The sequence below is a fragment of the Agelaius tricolor genome, unplaced genomic scaffold, assembly GCF_023055355.1.
Source record: "Agelaius tricolor isolate 1412-34295 unplaced genomic scaffold, bAgeTri1.0.p SCAF_19, whole genome shotgun sequence".
Classification (NCBI taxonomy): domain Eukaryota; kingdom Metazoa; phylum Chordata; class Aves; order Passeriformes; family Icteridae; genus Agelaius; species Agelaius tricolor.
Genome location: NW_027269279.1, coordinates 16,261,042 through 16,275,994, shown reverse-complemented (window position 1 = coordinate 16,275,994; position 14,953 = coordinate 16,261,042). Strand labels below are relative to the sequence as shown.

Here is a 14,953-nt window from a genome sequence, read left to right as displayed (position 1 = left end):
AGACCAGCATTTTCATATGGATTGAAAATTGACTGGTGTTGGTTAGAGAGGAATTAGTATTCTACTAATTTAATACCTTTAGCAATGATCCATAAGAAACCCAGAAATTTTTCATTTGGGAACTTTAAGAGATCCAGACATATGATATGTCAGAGGGAAAAACTAGAAAAGAATTTATGAAATAACCCACAGTCTATAGGAAATACTGAATTAGATAAAAAATAGCAAGGTGCTATGACAGCAAAAATCAGTTTGGGGCCATGTTTGAGGAGATGCCAAATCCTGGGGCCTGGATTTGTTAACTCCTATCTGTGTATTCAGGGCAACTACAGCTGGAATGATGACCTCCAGCCTTTAAGTATCTCATTACAGAAAAAATAGTTGACGAACTGGAAAAGGTTCAGACAAAATCAGTGGAAATTTCTCAGCTCTTAGAAAGATTTCACAGAAAAGGAAGTCTTGAAAATGGTCAAATAATTAAAATTTGGCTTGAAAAGGTATTTAGTAATCTATAGTTACTTGATGAGTATGAGAGAGAGAAAGAGACAGAGAGTAACTATTATGAGTTAAAGGTAAGGAAAAAAGGAAAATTCAAACTAAATGTTTGTAAAGGCTTCCTGGCAGAGAAAACTATGAGGCTGAAAAGTGTCAGCACTGCTTCTCTTGGATATTTAGATCTGTTTGGAGAGGTGGAAGGGAACTGCAGCAAAACGAATGCAGTTCTACTGCTTTTTTCCATCTTGTACAGAGTCTTAGGGCAGGCATCTTCCTTTTCCACTTTCTGTGCTTTTTAAAATTTGAAACAATAAGAGACAAAGCATTTTTCTGTCTTGGACAGATAATCTTAATTTACTAAATATAGTGTTCAGCTGGACAGCAGTTGGGTGGAGCAGGAAAGTGCTCCTTCCACAGGAGTTAGAACCTCTCAGAGAATAAAAAGAATAGTTCCAAATTTTGCCCACCCTCGCGTCAGCACCGGCAAAACCCTCCTGTTCTAATTCTGCAATAAATTTCTAACATTTATTCCCAGGAATGGAGCTCAGTTGTCCACAAACAGCATTGCTACCTCTGAGATCTGCTGGGAGGCCACAGGGGTTCCCTGGCTTGCAACACCTTAATTCTCAAACCCTGAGTGCCAGGATCCTCTCTTAATCCCCACCCCTGGGTGGGCAGCATGATCAGTAGCTGTACCCCCACCTAAGCATGTCTCCATTTTTGGTGATTCACACTCCTGATGACAGTATTTGATCATTGATGACTTGCTTGTGTCACTCCCCTCCCTCTCAGGCAATCCTGTACAATAAATGTCAGGATCTGAATGCTTTCCTTATTTTTACATAACCATCCTGTTTCCCAATAACATGCTATCCTAGGCCATGTATATTTAGTTGGTTAAACCCTCTGACTGAATGATTGTCGCTTTAATTGCATTGCAATGCCCTGCACTAATAAACTGTTCCAGGAAGTGCGTGGTGTGACTGACATGCAGCGTGGTCGGGGCTGACAGGATTTTGGGTGTTCCTCTCCCCCCAGGAGGACGCAGAGCGGCTGTACAAGGATTGCAGACGCTATGACCTCTTGAACAAGTTCTACCAGGCCTCCAACCAGTGGCAGAAAGCCATTGAAACGGCCGAGGCTCACGACCGGGTTCACCTGCGCACCACCCACTACAACTACGCCAAGCACCTGGAGGCTACCGGGCAGCAGAGCCTGGCACTCACCCAGTAAGCAGCAGCTGGGTGTAAGCTGGGGGACTGGGAGCCTCTTTCTCCTGTGAAGTTGGGTGAAGGAGGATGTTTGATGATGACCAGTAAAAATTATAAGTAAAGTATTTTCCTGTTTCTGGTGCCTTCTGTCTCATAGAGTGAAAGCATTCCCAGTGAAACCTCAGAGCACCCTCCCATGCAGATAATGTGTAGCGTCTTAAAAAGTCAAGAGTCTGTCTGGGCCAGTAGTGAAAACCCACTCATATCCAGTCCTGTGTTTGTCTCTGGAAGACATCTTTCCCTTCCTTTTCCATGAAAAAACCAATTATTTGCTTTTCCCGAGAGTCCTAGACACAACTGCTGGAGCAGAATTGAGTTTGATTTGGTTACTTCTGGTGGCTGATCCTCTCCTGTGACTGCCAAGTCCCATGACAAGTTAGGGGAGGGTATTTTTGATGTCTTGTATTTCTTGTTTGAGATCTTGTTTTTATATGAGTTTTCCTATATGAAAAGTTCCCATCATCATCATCATCATCATCCAATAAGGTCAATTCTGTTCAGAATCAAAGCAGAACTCTGCTGTGCTCAGGCAGACCCACTGATGGCCATGGTGGGCAGTGGGGTTAGGAGACGTGGGTGCTGGGGAAGGGCAGTCACCTCTCAGCAGTGGCAGAGGCTGATGTTGCAGTGGGTACCATGTGGAGCCTGGGCCATTTGTGACCTGTCCAGACAGGTGTGCTTGGGGAACTTTCTGGAATACTTCATTGGGCCATCACTGGCACTTTTAAAGTATTTTGTGTGCTGTGAAGATCACACCTCCCTGATTCCAAGTGCCTGGCAGTACCACTGAACTTTTAATTTTTGATGGTGCTGGTGGACTGCAACTGGTCATACAGTGAACTCATACAGCTGAAGCAGTTGTTGCCAGTGTTGTCTGTTGTTTGGCTGGCAAACAGGATTAAATAGATTAATAGAGAGTTAATAAGGAGGCTGTCATTTCACATCTAATATGTTCTTCTCTACAGCTATGAAAAGTCAGACACACACAGGTTTGAGGTACCTCGAATGCTCTCTGAAGACTTACAAGCACTGGAGAACTACATCAACAAGATGAAAGACAAGTGAGTGCTATGCTTGTTCCTTCTACACGGGCTGTCAGGTCTGACATACAATTTGTGATGAGTGCAAGGATGACAGAGTGTGAATCTTCTCAGTCTCATTCAACCCCTGCCTTATCCACTATGACCCTCCAACAGCTTTTCAGGTTTATGCTGCACTTGCATAAGAACTGCCACATTGTTATCCAGGCTGACTTCTGGTATACTGCAGATCTTGGGAGTGTCACACTTGGGTTGGGGTAAACCATGAACACACTGAGAAGTGTGTTAAGTCTTTAGTTCAAGCTCTCTAGCAGTGACAAACAGCATCTGTCAGTTCTCATTGCTGCAGTTAATACTGTTGCTTTTCCAGGAGCCTGTGGAAGTGGTGGGCACAGTACTTGGAGAGCCAGTCAGACATGGAGTCCGCATTAAAATACTATGCACTGGCTCAGGACTATTTTTCCCTAGTCCGTGTTCACTGCTTTCAAGGCAACATTGAGAAGGTAAGGCAGCCTGCTTCCACCTGCTTCCAGAGCTCTCAGTCCTGGGAGGAGCATGGACATGAAGTAAAGCTGTACAATTCCCTCTGCAGGCTGCCGAAATAGCAAATGAAACGGGGAATGGGGCAGCCTCCTATCACCTGGCACGCCAGTACGAGAGTCAGGAGGACATCAAGCAGGCCGTGCACTTCTACAGCCGGGCCCAGGCGTTCAACAATGCCATCCGCTTGTGCAAGGTACGCTGAGAGGCGCCGTGTGCCCACACCAGCACGGGCTTCTGCCCTTTGGGAGTATAAGGTGTTCGTGCCTGTTCTGTCCCATAAGACACTGCCTGCTCTTGAACAGCCCATGATGAAGCTGCTCCTGGTTTCTGTGGACCTCTTCTACTAAAGGTGGATCAATAAAGCCTTGGTGGTTTGGAAATGTATTTTCTTAAACAGCTCATCAGAAAATCCCTGAAAGAAATAATCATAATCAAAGCTGAAGATCACTTGGGTTATAGAGGTTTTTTTACACAGAAGGGGGTGAGAGTTTAGTACTATGGGACAGCATAAAGACACAGGCTTGCCAGAAGTTGGAATTACGAAATTTTTGTGCGCACACCCAGAGCCAAACCTTTGCTTTTGAACAGGCGAATAATTTAAATGATCAGCTGATGAACCTGGCTCTCCTGAGCTCACCAGAAGACATGATAGAGGCAGCCTGCTATTATGAGGAAAAGGGGGATCAAATGGACAGAGCTGTTATGTTATACCACAAGGTAAATATCTTTTAGTAAAAACTCTCAAACTTTACTCTGAAGCAGTTCCTACAGCAGAGGAATTGTAAATCAGCTGTGGTGCTTACTATGTCCTGCTTATTTGTAATTTTTTCATGGTGAGTAATACTTTATTAAGCCAGGGTGTCCTGTGAACTGGCTCTGTAGTGCTCATTCTAGTCTTTGAAGCCTCATTCCTAATTTTGCAGGCAGGACACTTCTCCAAAGCCCTGGAGCTGGCCTTCGCCACGCAGCAGTTCGGGGCCCTACAGCTCATTGCTGAGGACCTGGATGAGAAATCCGATCCAGCCCTGCTCGCCCGCTGCTCCGGCTTCTTCATTGAACATGCTCAGTATGAGAAGGCAATGGAGCTGCTGCTCACAGCCAAGAAGGTGAGCTGAGCCCTCTGGTCCCCTCTGCACAGGTAGAGGAGCACAACAGGTGTGTACCTGCACACACCCATTCATCTGTGCAGATAAACAGATACAAGAGACCCTTGTAAAGTTTCAAGATTCCTCCTAAGCCAGTGATTCAGAGGCACTGGCAGCTCAGCCTTGCCAAAATGCTGGGCACCAGACCATTCTGTGCTCCCTCCTCTTTAACAAGCTCCTATGGCTGGCTTTCTTCTACACTTTGCAAGGGTACCATAGCCCTTTTCTGGACTACAAGCTTTTGTATAGCCTACTCAGAATTTGTTCCTATATGGGAAGTACCAAAATATTTAACAAAATCTTTCAATTTATTTGTATTTGCTGGAAATGTTACTATTGATCGTGCCTAACAAACCTGACTTGTGTGTCTCTGAAAACCTCATGTTCAGAGTCAAAATGGCTGAATCTTTAATGGCACACTTGTGTGAGAGCAGTGTTGTCATGGAAGAACAAACATGTTCTTCTTAGCAAACAAATGGGACAGTGTGTGCCTGAACAGGGGCTGATGTTGACATGTAACTACAGCCCAGTGTTCCAGACAGAGCATCCTCAGATACTTACTTGTGTTTCTAGCGGATTTCTGTAGGTTACTCCACAAGCAAATGTGAGGTATCATGGTAGTGTTTACAACATCTCATTGCTCTCTTGCTCCCATTAGTACCATGAAGCTCTGCAGCTCTGCCTGGAGCAGAACCTAACCATTACCGAGGAGCTGGCTGAGAAGATGACAGTCTCCAAGGAATCCCAGGATCTCTCTGAGGAGTCCCGGAGAGAGCTGCTGGAGCAAATTGCTGACTGCTGCATGAGACAAGGCAACTACCACATTGCCACCAAGAAATACACACAAGCAGGAAACAAGTTAAAGGTCAGCCTGGAGAGCCTCAAAACGAGGGTGTTTTGAAAAGTAAACCTTGAAGCAGACTTCCTACAGTAGCTACCCACATGAAACTTCTGAACCATCTTGATGGTGTTTTTGCATTCACAGTATTTTCCCTCTCTCCATCTGTGCCACTCTTTCCCTTGCCAGGCTATGAGGGCATTACTGAAATCTGGAGATACTGAGAAAATTATCTTCTTTGCGGGAGTTTCCAGACAGAGAGAAATTTATATCATGGCAGCCAACTACCTGCAGTCACTGGATTGGCGCAAGGACGCAAAGATTATTGCAAATATCATCAGCTTCTACACCAAAGGAGGGGCCCTTGACCTCCTGGCAGGTTTCTATGATGCATGTGCTCAGGTACTGCCCTTTCTGTGACTACTGAAGGTGTTTGGTTTATTGGCTCTCGAGCTAGACCTCCTTTCTCCTCTTGCAGGTAGAAATCGATGAGTATCAGAACTATGAAAAAGCCCACAGAGCACTGACAGAAGCATACAAGTGCCTTTCCAAAGCAAAGGCCAGAAGCCCTGTGGAACAAGAAAGTAAACTTGGTCACCTGCAGAGCAGGATGAGTCTGATGAAGCGGTTCATCCATGCTCAGAGGTGAGCTGCAGCATGGATAGTACAGAAACTGACAAAAATATCATACCAGAATAGAAGTTGTAACAGTACCTGAAGTTTAATAAGTAATTTGCAGCTTGCTGCAAAAAAAAAAAAAAAAAAAAAAGCTGCTGATACATTTTTCTAGCAGGGAAATCATAATGTGATTTTTAAAAGTGCATTTAAAATGTTGCATTAAAGATGGTAACCTGAAAGAGAAGGATATAGACCAAGGGAGGTGTAGCCAGAAAGGTGATTATCATAAAATCACAGAATCACTGACTGGTTTGGGTGGGAAGGGACTTTAAAGACCATCTTGTTCCAAAAGCCTGCCATAGGCAGGAACACCTTCCACTACCCCATGATCTTCTAAGCCCCATCCAACCTGGCCTTGAACACTTCAAGCGATGGGGCAGCCACAGCTTCTCTGGGCACCCTGTGCCAGGGCCTCCCCACCCTCCCAGGGAACAATTCCTTCCCAATATCCCATCTAACCATGTCCTCTGGGAGTGGGAAGCCATTCCCCCTTGTCCTGTCTCTCAGGGCCCTTGTCCCAAGTCCCTCTCCAGCTATCCTGGAGCCCCTCCCTGGAGCCTTCTTTCCAGATGAACACCCCCAGCTCTCCCAGCCTGGGTCCAGAGAGGCTCCAGCCCTTGGAACACCTTCATGGCCTCCTCTGGACTTGCTCCAGCAACCCCATATCCTGCCTGTGCTGGAACCCCAGGGCTGGAGGGAACTCTGCAGGTGGGGGTCTCATCTGAGCAGGGCAGGCATCCCTTGCTGCCCACACTGGCCAATCAGCCCCAGGACAAGGGGCATTTCTGGGTTTTGTTTGGGCTTCTGTCATGAAAACTTATGCAGTAAAAACTCTTCCCTGTCCTTGTCTGGATAAGCTGAATGCTCTCCTTGGGCTGTGACACTTCCTTTTCCCCTTTCCTAGAGTTTACCCTGAAGACACTGAAGAAGCAGTCAGGCAGTGTGAACTGCTCCTGGCTGAACAGGCCTTTGACAATGCCATCCGGCATGGTGATGTCCTGGGATTTTTGGTTCAGCATTATGCACAAGTGGAGGAATTCCATACAGTAAGTAAAGTCTTAATTCTTCTAACCTACAGAAGCCATATTGTCCACTGGTACAGCTTGGTGGAGCATGGCTCTCACACAGGAAGATGTTCCATGGTAGGAGCCTAAATGTGCAGCGGGGTGAGGCACAGCTCAGGAACTTTACCTCTATTTTTCATTCTATGGGAGAAAAGAAAAGCTCACAGGACACAGAGGGTAAATGGTGGTAGATTCTTAACCACTCCCAGTAATTCAGTGAGAACAGAGGGTAAGTCTTGGTGCATGCCTCAGCAATGCCACCACACTGTGTTTGCTACCTGGCCAGAGGAAAAAACTGTAAAATGGCAGTTATTTGAGGAAACAGTGAATTGCTCCTTCATGGCAGATGTGCCAGACATCCCCTGAACAGGTCCAGTGCTCTGATGAAACATGAGGGTGTCAAGTGCAAGATCCTCCAGGTGTGCTGATGAACTTCACTTTTAATGTGCAAAGTACAAGAAATGGTTTATTGGGGCCCCTGTAGCACTGCTACCTCTGACAGTGATCTCTGCATTCCTTTAGGCTTATCGCTACCTGGAAGAGATGCAGAAAAGAATTCCAGCCTCAAACCTGAGCTATTATGTGTCCCCACAGACCATGGAGGCTGTGCACCGAGGAGCTGGTGTTCCCATGAGCCAAGCCCAGGCCCCAGCACACTCTGGCCATGGCAGCATGGACAACAGGGAGGAGGAAGAAGTGGCTGATGAAGTGGAGGACCCCTGACAATGATAATTTACCAAATGCAAAACTGACTTTATTATCAGCTCATTTATTCCATCCTCATTAGGGGGGCCCAGATCAATCACATGCCATCACCACACAACTTTTTGGTTATTATCAAGAAATTTCTTTTTCCTGCTTGACTGTATAAGCAACAGTATTAGAGTTAATACGTTCTCTCAAGCACAGCATACAGCAATTCACATGTACATTCTGTTAGAAGCTGGTTTTAGTATTTTAATAAATTTGAGGCAGAAAAACCCAGTAAGAACTGCATATTGTAACTTCACTTTTTCTCAGTACAGAAGAGCTGAATAACTGAGGTGGAAACTCTGAGTTGCCTTTCAAGTACAGCTGTGATCTGCTAAGGTGCAGATCTGTGATTCCTTAGAAGTTAGACCTTCTGAAACAATCCCCATCCCATTTGGGTAGGAGCTTGGTTAAAATCAAACTACCCTCTCCTGCAGGCTGAAGGCAGTTTCCCCAGCAAAAGCTTCTCTGTTCAAATACATCAGAGGGTCATGTGGGCTAGAGAACTCCTTACAGACATCTGGGGTAAACCTCAGAGTCACAGAATGCCTGGGTTGGAAGGGATCCTGGATGCCCCCTAGTCCAATCTCTGCTCAAGCTTTCTTTCTTGCGTTGAAGCTCCTTCTCTTGCAGTTACATCAAGCCACTCTGTACTAGTCAGATTTTTGGAGGTCGCTTTCTTCCCTGGCACAAGCACGACTGAGAGAAGTAAAGCTCAACGTAAGAACCAAGGTTCTGCTCACCTCTGCCTGTCACCGTGCCCTGCCAAGGAGTAGCTATGATCACTCACATTTCTTACCAACTAGCCCTTACACTTAGAATGGTTTTTCTTTTTCATGTTTTGTGACTTGCTTCAAAACTTGGGGTGAACATGAAGTTTCTAAATTGCTTTCAGGGGAGTAGGTTTGGGGAGATTTTAAAGTCAAAATCTGAACATTATTTATTCTTTAGTAGAAACTTCTGTACTAAGATTATACAAAAAGAATTCCCTGTCTTATTCCTTCCTAGCCACAGCCCAGCTCTACCTCAGGCTGTTAAAGTCTGGCATACTTTCAGCATTTCAGTGTAGTTATCCAGTGCTTACATCCCATCAGCAGTGCCGTATCTTCCACTCCTTCCAGCAGCAGACCAACAGCTGGCCCCACAAACTCCAGCTGCTCAGGGACATGGGAGCCTTTGTAAGGGGCAGGTCATAGTGGCAAGTGGCCCTCCCCAGCCCTCCTGTTTTTTTGACAAGAAGGCTCTGTGAGATCTTCCCTGTATTTTTAGCTGAGTGCTCAGACCTGCCAAGGTTATAAATAGCTGGGGTGGGGGCTGGGGGCGCGGGAGGATGGCAGCACTCGCCTACCTTCCTGCATCTGTACACGCTGTACCGGATACCCAGAGCTCACTCAATTGGCCTCCACTACAAAGTCCAGATGTCAAGTCAGGCTCACTGGCTTACAGCTCAGAACCCTTCCCCCTTCTTCCTCTCCTCCAGCCAGGTGACTGCTGAAGAGGCCCCAGCAGTGCCCAAATACATCCAGCTGGCAAGAGCACAAGGAAAAGGTAATTTCTGTTACCCTTTAGCTAGGAAGGAACAGCTTCAAGTTTCCTTTTCAGGTTCTCCATTAGCAGCAAGTTTTGCAGGGCCAGCCTTCTGCAGTCCCCATCAGGATCTTTCTCCATCACATCTGCAAAAGAAGCAGCCACTGTTAATTGGAGAATGGGAAAAAGTGCCCTTAACACTTCTCACTATTTTACTGACAATCACAGAACTAAACAACAGCATTTGCACCTATGGCTGGGCTTGGACATCAGGACTTGCAGGAACTGCATTAGGCAAGAAGGCAGAGATGTACAAACTTGATCATGTAAAGCAGCATGAGTTCAGCCAAGCCCTGACTGCCACATGGGGCAGTGCTCCAGTTTTGAGGGAGAAACAAATAGTCAGTTGGTCGGAAACATTGTAGAAACTGTCTGACCTTGGAACCCATGGGATAATCTCCATGCCAGAATTTGTACTTGTCACTTTGAGCTATACAAAAGCTTCGTACAGCTGAGCTATAAGTGTGAATGAAGTCTGCAGCTAGAAATCCACTTCTCCAAAGTCCAAAGTCTCCACTCTGCCATTCTTGCAATCTAAAATGGTCAGTGCTCCTTCCTGAATTTGGGGTCAGGATGCCAACGGGGAAAGAAGGAGACAGGCCCCAAGGTTCAGCATATTCTCCACTCTGAAAGACCAATCTTCTGAGCAACGGGTTCCACACTTCCCACAGCACGTAAGGGCAGCGTGAGGCTGTTCCCAGCAGCTGTTATTCCAGGGGCCCTTCATGGGCCTGCAAAGTAACAACCAGGATGCATGCAGGATGTCTGAGCAGGGGAGCCTGGAAGAGCAGGGAGCCTGTGTGAGGATATCCTGTACGCACGAGTACTGTGCTGGGAGCCCGGCACTGTCAGCCCAAACACATGACTCATGTCACTGGAGCACAGCTATTTATAATCTAGGGAGGGTGCACCCTGGTGCTTCCATACTCCCTCTGCAGAAGACAAAAAGGAAGGTTACAAGGCAGATTGGAACAAGCTCAAAAGCTTAGAGTGCTGTTGGTGTTTTTTCTGTTCCATGAACATGGACCTGGCACTGCTGGCACTGCATGGGAGGCACAAGGCATCAGAGTGTTCTGTTGGTCCTGATATAAACCCCACTTACCCATGACATAGATGCAGAGCACTTGCAAGGGGTGGGGAATTCCCTCAAAGGCAGCTGCTGAGGAATCAAAGGGATCCTCAGGGAATGTCCTTTCCTAGGGCATTTCCTAGAAGCATTTAGGTATTCCCTTCCTCCCCCAGAAAGGATCAGGCTGGTCAACAGCAAGTCCAGCATGGCAGCTAAGGGTAATGACGGACAAGTCCAAAGTGGATTCTAGTCTCTCTCCATAGCTGATATGTCCCAAAGCATCCAGTGCAGACAGTGCCAGGGCTGCAGCCAACAGGTTGAAGGGCCAACAGTTAGTCACAGGACACACTACAGCAGTTTGCAGAGGCCTGGATATAACAACCAACTGAAATAAGTCTGTGGATTTCTACTAAGCACTACATGCATAACATTTCCTATCCCACTGTTCATCACTGTGCTTTGGCCATGAGAGAAACAAAGATACTTTAAGCTAAAACGTATAGCAGCCAGGGCTCCCATGCAAGACAGCTTGTCATTTCCAGCTACAGCACAGCTAATACATGACTCCTCTTGCAAATCTTGTCTGGAAGAGTCATGAAGCAACAGCCAAGTCCACGAGCTCAGACCTGCGATTCAGTCACAGAAGCAGGTCTCTAGTGCCAGACTTGACCTGTTGGAGCAGCAGGGAGGGCCCAGTACCTCCCTGTGAACTGTTTCCCCAACAGCCTTACAATAAATAGCAAAGGCACAGCCCAAGAAGCTGGTGTGTTTCAGAAAGCAGCTCTAGAAGCCCTTTAAATTGCACTTAAATTGCACCTGACCATATGTGAAGCTGAATTCTTTAAGGCTTCTAAACAACTCCTACAGCAGTTTTCCTTTCTCTGGTATACCCACAACAGTTATCTTACCCTGCTCTCATTCCCACCAGGAATAACCATGCAGCTTTCATGCTAAAGCATTAGATGAAAAGACAGGGCTATTACACTACCCATAAGCATGAGAAGATGCTACTATCTTGGTCATCCTCCTCCTCCCCAAAATAACTCACAGAAAATGGATTATGCGAACCCTCATGCTGGAAATACATCCCTGAAAGGTTTCACTTGGTAACAGCAGTGTTAAATGCAGAGACAAGCAGATTCCTAAGAGCACATAGTGTCATGGGAAAAGTGAAGTCTTCAGCCCCACATGGCAGCTCTCTTCCGTTGAAAGGGCACAGAGCACCCCAACCTGCCAGGATCAGAGGCCAGCTGGGTCAGTTTGCTTCCTGCTTGCTCCCTCTGGGAAGCGACTCACCAAAAGTGAGAATGGTGAAGGAAACCAGACCAGGGAATAACAAGAATCACCCTCACAACACAGCGAAGGCTTCAACATTAGTTGTTCTTTTCACTCCAGCTCACTGCAGTACCTAAGCACTGATCTGTGCAGCTCCAGCCTGCCAGAACCCACAGACACAGTCTGTGTTGATGTAAGGTGTGCTGGGTACAGCATATAAAGTAATTTGCTGTCTTTTGTAGCTTTTTCTTTCCATCGACAATAGGAAACTAGATACTAGGCCATGCTCCTCTTCCTCCTGTTTTTAGCTCTAACACCCCTTCATGAGCACATGGTGTAAATAGGCTGTAGGCTGTAGAAGCTTTGTGTGCTCCTGCTGGCCAAAGTCACTGCCTGGGGGTAACAGGCCATGTGACAACACTTCCTGTAGCTTCATGAGGTGGGTGGTCATCTGCTCACATGGAGAAAGGGGGCACAGACTATCTTTGGGGATTTTTCTGGGTAGCCTGTGAAGACAGTCACAGTTTGTAATGCCATACCCAGTTCTTGGCTTATGCCTCAGGTACCCCAGCACTGCATCTCTACAGCACACATGTGCTCTACTTGCTGATCATGGAGATCTCTGATGCACAATGCCAGGACATCACTGCTGCCATCACAATTAAAGAGATGCTGCACAAAGACCACACCACTAACCAGAAAAGCACTGCTGTACCCCACCAGGTCTTACCTCCCAGCCAGGACTGAGTCTCCAACAGCTCTTCTGTCATGTCTGCCAGAATCTGTTCGGTAGGGACACTGAGGAGCAGGGAGGAGATACAGGACAAAAGGCCCTGGCGCACATACCTGTGGACAAGGACTGAACTGGTAATGCAGTTTTATGCTCTGCATTGACTTCCTCACCTCAGGGGCTCTCCAGTTTCAAATGGCATGACAACTTTTGCCATATTCCTGGTGCTTAGGGGTGTAATCTTGCAGTGTGTCTCACATACAGAGCCCCTGTCATGCTGTGCACAGGAGCCTAACACAATTCAGAGTCCTGGACACATCTGAGAGCAAAACAGATATTGGATGTTTACAGACTTTTGGCTACATGCCTTAATTCCTTTCCAAGACTAAATGCTGGAAGTGAATCTAGAGTTTTCTGAGCTCCCTGAGTAAACACAGATGAAATTATCACATGGACAGGTAGTCAGGAAATTTGTCAACCTTTCTATAGGTAATGGCTGTACTGCCACACCAGAAGACACCAGCAAAGTTCATATGTTGGGCTGACATTAAACACAGTCATAAGAACACACAGCTGGAGGAGAGCACAAAGTAAATGCATTAAGTCACTGACACTCAGAGCCAGATGCTCGTCTTGGACAAAGACAAACCATGACTGGAGGCTGGCTCACAGCTGATCTTTAAAAATGAGAGTATACAACGACAGTAACTCACGAGTCTGTGTGGAAACGCAGCGCCCAAATAAATTCCAGCAGTGCCTTTCCCATTGCTGTCACTGCCTGCAAAAGAGGATTGTGACAGCAGCACTGAATACCATCCACATTGCCCTGTAGAGCTGGGCCTCAAGACATACTGCTCATGGAATCACAGTATGTCCTGAGCTGGAAGGAACCCACAAGAGTCAGGAATCCAACTCCTGCCCTGCACAGGACACCCCAACAACCCCATCATGAGCTTGGGAGTGTTGTCCAAATGCTTGAACAAAGGTTTTCTTAAGATCAGATACAACTGAATTTATTTTACAGATGTGGAAACTTTGGCAGTAAAGTGAAATAATGTGCCCAATCCCCCCAAGAAGTTGACAAGAAGCAAAAGACAATGCAGGGGTGGCTTGAATCCCATGTCTATTTTCTGACTATTTCTTCCCAGCCCATTTCACAACTTCTCAGCCCACTCAACTCCAACTTGCTGCCAGTCTCAGGGCAGCAGGCCCTGAAGCACATGGCTAATCTGGAAGACACCTCAAGTTCCCAGGCTGGAAGTCACCCCTTCCCTCTGCCCTTCCTTACCACAGTGTTGACAGCCAAGTACATCAGAACTGCTAAAGTGTGAACCAGTCTTCCAAGGACTAAGTGATCTTCTCCCAGGAGATCAAATGTTGTTAAAGGCCTGCAAGTATAAGACACAGGGTTGTGTAGCAGTGAGAAGGATGATCAGTGCCTCTTTGGAACGGTCAGGAGGGTTATGAAGGGGGAGTTGTCCCCAAAAGCCCGAATCCCTAGAACAACAGCCATTATTTAGGCACTACCACGTTAACAGAGATCAGAGCTGTTTGCTCTCATCTTTCCTCCCAGACCAGTATCTTGCAGAGCAATATCCTCTACTCGTACAGCAGGTATCACATATTCTACCAACAGGCTTTACCTGTAAAGACCTATAGGCAAAAGCTGCCCCCACTGCCTACCATTACAACTGGTATTACAATATTCTTGGTTATCATGGAACTGATTACTCTGCCTTCCTTAGGTTCACAAAGACTTAAGGGACTCACAATAAACTGTGTCCTATACTGTGGCCTCAAAGACTAGTGCAGGTGATAGGCCAAACCAGAGATGGAGCTAACTTTGGTTCAAGACTGCAGTCTGAGCTCTGTGGTTTGTGTGAACCAGCCCACAGTAGAGGCTCAGCCAAGATAAAGGGTGTGGTGCTGCCAGAATTACTTGTCTGAGTACCTGCTGATGGATCTTCACTTCTGCAGGGTCCTACATACACCTGCCCCACAAGATTTCAAAGGATAAGTCCAAAAGACCACAGTCCACTCCTCCTCAAGCTTTGTGAAGGGTCCAAGTGTCAGTGTGGTGTCACTGGGCTCCTGCAGAGCTCCTGGGCTGTAGCCTGCTGCTTTGAGGCAAGCAGGACAAGCAGAAAGGTTCACTCTGGCCGTTGCTATGTCCACATCCCACATCCTAAGGTGTTCACACTCACCTGTCAAAGTGCTGAATCAATGGGAAAAAGAAATGTCCAGCAACAGAATTGAACTCATTTGGGCAGGAAGCCAGTTCCACACGAGACTGACCCTGTCCAAGAGAAAAATGAAGTCTAGGCACAAGATACAGCATCCAGTTCTTCCACTTCACTGGACACTGTCAAGACTACAGATTCCTTGCAGACAGCCCACCGTCAACTACTGCTTGTACACCTATGGCTACCAGTTTCCCAACTGGATTGCTCACTTCCCATTTTGGATTT

The 14,953-nt window shown here is 46.7% G+C and overlaps 2 protein-coding genes across 13 annotated transcripts in view; one reads left to right on the top strand and one right to left on the bottom strand.

The window, feature by feature from the left end:
• Nucleotides 1-8,070, top strand: part of IFT140 (intraflagellar transport 140) — an 85,256-nt gene extending 77,186 nt beyond the window's left edge. For all 3 annotated transcript variants that reach the window (XM_071444601.1, XM_071444600.1, XM_071444602.1), the window contains 11 exons: nt 1,534-1,724; nt 2,732-2,827; nt 3,177-3,309; nt 3,399-3,542; nt 3,938-4,066; nt 4,273-4,455; nt 5,153-5,359; nt 5,522-5,734; nt 5,811-5,977; nt 6,915-7,056; nt 7,597-8,070. In XM_071444601.1, the coding sequence (XP_071300702.1) occupies nt 1,534-1,724; nt 2,732-2,827; nt 3,177-3,309; nt 3,399-3,542; nt 3,938-4,066; nt 4,273-4,455; nt 5,153-5,359; nt 5,522-5,734; nt 5,811-5,977; nt 6,915-7,056; nt 7,597-7,797 (1,806 nt within the window). In that variant the 3' untranslated portion in view covers nt 7,798-8,070. The remainder of the gene's footprint in view (nt 1-1,533; nt 1,725-2,731; nt 2,828-3,176; nt 3,310-3,398; nt 3,543-3,937; nt 4,067-4,272; nt 4,456-5,152; nt 5,360-5,521; nt 5,735-5,810; nt 5,978-6,914; nt 7,057-7,596) is intronic.
• LOC139598337 (transmembrane protein 204-like) overlaps nt 1-14,953 on the bottom strand; it is a 63,877-nt gene that overhangs the window by 35,980 nt on the left and 12,944 nt on the right. For 4 of the 10 annotated variants that reach the window (XM_071444606.1, XM_071444614.1, XM_071444613.1 and 1 more), the window contains 5 exons: nt 14,690-14,781; nt 13,774-13,873; nt 13,199-13,263; nt 12,486-12,601; nt 7,807-9,497 (listed from right to left, as the gene is read on the bottom strand). In XM_071444606.1, coding sequence (XP_071300707.1) covers nt 9,394-9,497; nt 12,486-12,601; nt 13,199-13,263; nt 13,774-13,873; nt 14,690-14,781 — 477 coding nt within the window. In that variant the 3' untranslated portion in view covers nt 7,807-9,393. Of the gene's footprint in view, nt 1-3,536; nt 3,762-7,806; nt 9,498-12,485; nt 12,602-13,198; nt 13,264-13,773; nt 13,874-14,689; nt 14,782-14,953 lie in introns of those variants that run through there. The other 6 variants (XM_071444611.1, XM_071444612.1, XM_071444609.1 and 3 more) reach the window with 5 other exon arrangements.